The sequence below is a fragment of the Geospiza fortis genome, unplaced genomic scaffold, assembly GCF_000277835.1.
Source record: "Geospiza fortis unplaced genomic scaffold, GeoFor_1.0 scaffold55, whole genome shotgun sequence".
NCBI lineage: Eukaryota > Metazoa > Chordata > Aves > Passeriformes > Thraupidae > Geospiza > Geospiza fortis.
Window position 1 is genome coordinate 3128127 of NW_005054308.1, and position 7464 is coordinate 3135590.

The window sequence follows — 7464 nt, forward strand, 5'->3', positions numbered from 1 at the left end:
AAAGCAACCTCTGAGACACAAACACTGATTTTCTAATTATACAGAGAAACTGTTCCCAAAAATTGCAAGCCCCTATTTCTTGCAGCTTCTATAGTACAAACTCTCTACTTCATTGTTCTGATTGTTATTCACCTCTTAATTTTAAATATAACACTCTGAACTATCCTACACACATTGTTTTTTTAAGATGACTTGAACTATCCATGGATTGCAATCCCAAAAATCCATTTGGATCTCCCCAGTTACACTGGTTGTCTTAGATCTGGCATAATCAGATCCTGCTTTTCTTCAAATGCTTTCTAGCTAAGGAGCAGCACTATGAACTTACTGGGGTGTAACGTGGGGACGTGTTGTCCCAGTCTGTCATCTTTGAGCATGTGCAGCAGTGTCGTTTTTCCAGCATTGTCCAGTCCAAGAAACACTAGTTTGCCTGATTTCTTGTACAGTCCTAGAACAAAAAAGGACGTAGTGATTAATCAGTTCAAAAGAGTTCATTTCTGGCACTAGAGATGATTTTGCTCCCAGGAACAAAGTGTTACAGTCATGGTATGAAATACAGACCAGGCAAACCGGACCACACCTTTATCAGTGCCCTTTATCCACGTTGTACAAATGACATTCCCACTTACTTCACAAGCCTGCTGCACCAGGTAACATGCAGCTTACAGGATGCTTGGCAGGAGAGGCACAAATTGGTGTGAATGTGTCAATCATGGAATGCATTCCATTATCTTAGGAAAAGCTTCTGACAGAACAGGACTAAATGCTACCAGTGTAGTTTACTCTGCCCCAGCAAAAGGACAGTTCTGCTCACAGGTGGTGGAGAGGCGGGCACAGACCCAGCATTAACAGCAGGCTCTGGACCATGGACCATTCTGAACCTGAACTCTGTTCATCCACCTCCACTTACAACAAAACACTTGTCTGAGACAAAAAAGAAAATTCAGACCTCAATCACAATAATACGGAGAAATTCGATTCAACATCAATAACCATAATTTGTGAATGAATTGTTTAATATTGGTTAACACATTATTTGGACAAAAAGTGACTTTCACCCCCACCCCCAGGAAAACTGTTGGCTACATCCTGAATGGCATTGTCAGGACACTTCTGACACACTCTGTCCCATGTGACAATGCTTTCCTAACAGGAACAAGAAATTTTATTTTCATTGATTGTCATCTTTATAAAAATGTCTTCTGCCCTTCTTCTCCCCCTCCACTTGTAACCCCAGAAGTGCAACAGTTGCTGTGAAGGAGAGGAAAGATTTTTTAAAACACAAACACCATATTTTCTTAAATTGGAGATTATCAAAGGGCAATTCTCTTACAACTTGTCAACACTGTATCCTCTGCCAGAATTAGTTTTCACTGCTTCAAACTCATTGATATTCAAAGTAAAACATTAAGATAAATTAAATTTAAAACAAAAAAATCAATCCTGTTCTGTACTGAGAAAAACCCCTATTTTCTGTAATGTGCTATGCTCGTGTGTGTTGGGAAGTGGAGCCAGCCCTGCTGAGGCTGCAGCATTGCAGGGGCAGAGGTGCCTCTGCCCAGCAGACCTTTACACCACTGCTGTTTGCTCACCTCTCCCTCTGCCTTTGAGCTAATCTCTGGGATCACATTCCAGATGGACATGTTTTGTAACTTGTAGGAATGAATATTCTCTCCTATTCCTCATCTTATTTCATTAATGATCTTTATTACTCCAGGTCCTGCAGAGTGTCTTCACAGTTCTTTCAAATACAACAACCCTTACTTCCCAAACTCACCTCTCACATGCCCATATATACACTAACTTTAAACCAGGGAGTGGAGGAGAAAGTGTTAATGTTCACAGAGAAAGAAGTGAACAAACATTTTCATATAATAACTTACATCACAGGAGAGACTCCAGTTCACACTCACGAGTTAAAATCAAAACTCTACTAACTTATAGGAAAAAAATAATATTTTTCCCCTCTCAGCCTACAGATCCAGGAGTCTTTGCTTCCCAGTCAGATATTGCTGGTTGCACCACAACTGAATTTCAAGCTTCCCAGGTGTCTTTCAGAGAAACACAAGACTAACAAGCAGCCATACTTCAGCTACTGGCTACACCAAGACCTGAGTTTTTATACATACATACAAATTAAAAAATGTTTTTGTGCCTCCCAGAAGTATACTTGTGCAAAGATGTTCTTCCTAAAGTGATCCCATTAACCTTCTGACAGGACAGCACAGGGAACTGTGGGCAGTTTCCCAAATGTTATGATCTGCCTTCTTCAACTCTAACTATAACTGAGAATGCAAAGAGAAAGTGTTTCTTTTAGAAAAAGAGGGACATAAAAGAGGGAGCTGCTTCAAGCTGCTCTGTCTTTCAGCAGAATTAGCCTTTGCTTGCACAGGAATGGAAGAGCAAGCCAGTGTGCAGTAATCACTGTGCAGCTAAAGAAGAAGAGATAAGAAAGATTAGTCAACTTAGTTAAAATTTCACTGGCTAACATTTTGATAGCAGGCCAAGGGTCTGACATTCAGTGCAAAACTTTAAACTTTCAACTGATAAAAGGTAGGCGGCACAGCTTGCTATGACTTCTTAGCCTCAAATGCTTTTTGACCACTTCAATAAAATCCTTTCAATTTGGAAATTGTGTCTTTTACCTATGTGATCTGTAACTTCTGTTCCTTTTTTTAGCATCCTAACATTAATTTTCCTCATCGTTGTGGAGTTTTTTCACCTTGGACTGATATGGATTGCAGACTTTTTGAACAGGGAATAATTTTCTGAGGCTCTTGAGTAGATGTCAGTGAAGTTTCACATTAATTTTTGTGGCACAGAACAAAAAATCACAGAACAATGTGCTGCTGAACATGAGAAAGGGCTCCAATATCTGACACTAATTCTTTGCAGACAGTCCCTCCTATTTGGATTCTGAAATGATAGCTTCATGTGCAAAAGAACTGAATTAAAATAACTGAGTTCAGTTCTTTTAATTGAGAAAAATCAGGAGAAGACTCATAAAAGCCAAGTGAATTACACCAGCTTAAATGTAGTATGATTAGAAAAGTCCAACCTTTTATGATCATGAAATAAAATGTAATTTTTTTCAGGAAGGGTTAATGTAAGACAGAGTGGAGAGCATACTCTGGAAATGCTCAGTATTGATAAGCGAAATTTTTGTTTGAGTGTTACTGAAAGTACACCAAACCAAATATTATTGTTTACCCAGCAGTCTTATTTGAAGATAACAGAGGTGAGCAGATATTTCACACAAGAATAGCAGAAAGGAAAAGCTCCAAACAATAATGACTTACCTAAAAACTGCAATACACTACTGAAACCACTGTAAATCCAATCAAATAGGAACATATCTGAATCTTGTAGTCTGAAATAAAGAGAAAATACAATGCATTTAAGTTCTGTCAGAACAGGACATTAAGCATTGTAAAATATTTATAGGTAACAAAAACAATTTAAAATCCTGTGTTAAAAAAAATAAATTAGTTTTGGTAAACTGTATCATAGACCAGTTAAATGACAATAGCAAAGACTTTCCCCTCCCTTGGGAAAACACTACATGGACTGAAGTCTTTCCAAGAAGTAAAAATAATTTTATCCAAACTACAATTTGTTGAAGGTATGTGATGATCCACTGAAGATTTTAAACAGGATTTTTACTTTTCAGCTGGGGAAAGGTGGCACTTCAGAGAGGGCACTAGAGGGATACCAGTGCAGATTTAGGGCTCCAGCCACCCCTGGGAGCTGCTGGGGTTCAAAGTGGAGGCAGTAAGAAGTGAAGAAGTTTTGCAGAGTTGAATCTAGAGAAGTTTGATACCAAAGAAATCCTTGTCCACACAGAACCTGTCTGTTTGGCTTGTTATGGAAAACAATTACCTAGCACAAAGCACTGGAATTACCCTCCAAAGACAGTGACCTGTCCGTCAGTACCTCCTGTACTGCCCTGCACAGGCTGCCACAATTCAAACCTTAAATGCAAAAGTTTTGTTTAAAAAAAACTACCAGACCCCCATTTTCCCCACTGAATTCCTTCAGCTTGGATTCAATAACAGAAGCTGAGCTGACAGCCCATACTAGCTAGGTTCGTTGTGTAGCCATGAGTGATTAATTTCCTAGCTTTCATCTTAATTTCCTCATTATCTAAAGTGAGGATAATAATAGAATCATTGAGGTTGGAAAAGACCTCTAAGATCATTGAGTCTAATTTTAGCCCAGCACCTCCGTGTTCACACTTAAAGAAGCACACTTAAACCAAGTGCCCAAGGCCACATCCACGGAACTTCTGAGTGCTTCCAGAGGTGGTGAATCCACCACTGCCTCGGGCAGCCTGTGCAGGGCTTGGCCACCCTTTCAGTGAAGAAATTTTTCCTAATATGTAATCTGAATCTTTGCTGGCACAACTTGAAGCCGTTTCTTCTTGTCTTGTCACCTGAGAGAAAACACCAACCCTGACCTGGCTACAACCTGTCAGGGAGTTGCAGAGAGTGATGAGGTTTCCCCCTGAGCCTCCTTTCTCCAGGCTGAGCCTCCCCAGCTCCCTCAGCTGCTCCTCATCAAACTCGTGCTCTAAATCACACTGAAAGCACCAGTTTGACACAGTGAACTGTGAGCATTTTAGTTCTCTTGGAGACTAAAGGGCAACATCCTTAGAAGCCCTTAGCCAACTAATTCCTACTGGAATACACGACCCCCGTGGACACTGGAGTCTGGCTGCCCTGGAAAAACTGGGCTGCACTGCTAAACACAGCTGGGAGAGGCATCCACACTGCTACAGGGTCCCACCACACTTGTTTAGAAGCTGCAGGGCTGCCTTGGGGCATCACAAGAGGACGTCAAGGCAGCTCTGAGCCTAGAGCACAGCACACAGGAGTCAAAACACAGGTCTGAACCAGCCCAAAAATCCAGACATCCATCACAGCAACTAAACCCATGACAGTTTCTTTGCTACGCAACAACAGGCACATCACACAGAGCTAATGTGGAAAGAGGAGCGGATATTTAAATGACCTTTGCTTGCAACGGAACAAAATCTGTTCAGATGACGAAGCACCAGGTGTCTTGGTTTCACCACAGCTAACCCTTGAACCTTTAACCACGTCTACATGACTCTGAACAACACAGCAGCTGCAACAGGCACAAATTTTAAGAATACCAATCAAATATGCTTGTCAATGCATAAACACCCAGTTACACAATGTCATGACTGAAACTGTCCCTTGCATGGCTAAAAATCAAAGGTCAAGAATAAGCAAACATGGCAGAACACACACGTCAGCAGATTTATTTATTGCTTGAGCAAAATACCAATGGAGAAAAGTCTCTGTGGGGCTTAGGGAAACCATCGACTCAAATAACCTGCAAATCAGGGCAGGTCATGATGTAAGAGAAGTGCTCAGATTACTGAGGTGAGAATAACTTCAGTGTTCAGTTGTATTAACCTGTTCCATCTATTACACTTAGGTTTACAAAAAACATCAACCAAAACAATCTTCATGCACTACAGAAAAACTTTTAAGGAGTGAGATTCAAACGATTGATGTGAGAGCAGGATTACTCTACAAACACAGCTGAAGTGGCATTAATACTGCTTCAATTTCCATCACCATAAGAAAAGTGGTGCTGGAAACAGAGCTACCCAAATCCTCTCTGAACAACCTCCATATCAGCTGGCAGCAGTTAAAGGAAAACACTTTCAAAATGGGAAAAAAATGGACAGCTAATTGTAAAGGCGCACAGGTAATATTTGAATAGTGATATTAAATCCACTCTTATCACACAGGAAAACTTTATAATCCAGAGCTATGTCAAATCAAAGCATTACAAAACCAGAGTGGCTCTGCTCTGGTTTGAGAGTGGTTATGCTGAGAGCACATTCAGGGAAGAGCTGAGGCTGTTGAATATATACAGACTCAAACTCTCAGGCTCACGTTAAAACACCACAAAAGCAGAACAATGAAGACTCAGCAATCACTGTTCACAAGCCATGATGGAGATGAAGGTACTATTTAAATGTTATTTCAAGGGTTGATCTGAAAATAATCCACTGGAAGCAGACAAAAGTTTTGAATGAAAAGCTGTGCTGGACCAAGACAGTCTTTTGATACCAACTGCTTTTACAGACATCACCAACTCACTGTGTCTCTACTGCATAGACACCAAAGTTAACTTTCTAGTATCACTTCAGTGACACACGTCCACCACTGAAAAACATCCCCTTCAACCCTGGTCAATGTTTTTTCATCAGCAAAGCATCACCCAGTAACTCCTGTGGAGCCAGGTCCACCACTCCACAGACCAAGGACGTGGGTTCACTCACTGAGACTGGAGAATGAGGAATTCCCCACAGTGGCTCTGGTAACACCGAGCCAGCCTCCTGAAGGGAAAGCTGCTGACAGCATGGACTAGCAAGCAAACTCACTCACACCTCTTTTATCTTCTGAAAACTAAGAAATTCTTTCCTCCTACACTCAACTTTCTTTTTTTCTAGCTAAAAATTCATCATGTCACTTCCAAACCTTAGGACAGTGCTCACTTCTGAAGACTCTTGAAGTTAAGGTAAGAGACAATATCAGGCTTTTAAAGAGTGTTTTAAATGCCTTTATGGAACAATTAGGAAACAGAAACCAGTAACACCCAAGAGAACAGCTCCTGCATGAACTGGGAACACACTGTGCTACACCTGTGAGGGGACTGTCAGCAAAAAAGAAGAGATCTCAGCCCAGCCTGAGAGCTCCAAACATCAGTTTCAGCCACAGTTCAGTCTGAAACCACAACCTGCAAGCAACAGCTTAAAGCCTACTGCCAAAGGTGTATTTTTAGTTTTTCAAGCAGGATGGAAACATGATAACTTGAAAGTTATAATTTCACACATGATCACCACAACATCATAAAACATTACCACAGGCAACAAAAGTAAAAATCCCTAGGAAACTCAGTGGATAAACTGAGATTCTACAACACAGTTTATTCTTTGATTTGAAACTGCACTTGGATCTTGTATTTTAAGAGCTAAGGAAAGGCATAGTTAGAAAATGAGGCAAAAGCATAGACTTTCTTAAAGTATTTTAACAAATTTTTGACAGCAACTAATTTTTGAGACAGCAGAGTTTACCTATAAAAACAGCACTACAACACACGAGTTCCTAAGGGCAGCTGGTGCAGAGGTTTCGGCAGCCCTGGCTCACAAAGCCCAGCTGTCAGAGCACATCCTCGCTGCAGGGCTGCCGCACCATGCGCTGACTTGGGAACAAAACCCTTAAAAGCAGCAACTTCTGAAGATATAACACTACTTCAAACAAGTATTGTCAGGTCCATACAACACAGCAGACGGCTGCCCAGGGATGCTGCAGGGCATCTGTGGGTTATGGGGCTCCTTAAGGCACCTGACCATCGCAGACCCACGGAGGCAGCCCTGCTCGGGACCTGCGAGTACCGTGACAGCCTCAGGACCGGCCGGTGCCG

At 41.3% G+C, this 7464-nt stretch overlaps 1 protein-coding gene across 1 annotated transcript in view; it reads right to left on the reverse strand.

Moving 5' to 3' along the window:
* The window catches only part of SAR1B (secretion associated Ras related GTPase 1B), a 9890-nt gene extending 6523 nt beyond the window's left edge, over positions 1-3367 (reverse strand). The window contains exons 1-2 of the mRNA XM_005418687.2: positions 3300-3367; positions 329-448 (exon numbers count right to left, since the gene is read on the reverse strand). Coding sequence (XP_005418744.1) covers positions 329-448; positions 3300-3354 — 175 coding nt within the window. The 5' untranslated portion in view covers positions 3355-3367. The remainder of the gene's footprint in view (positions 1-328; positions 449-3299) is intronic.
* Between the last annotated feature and the right edge of the window lie 4097 nt (positions 3368-7464).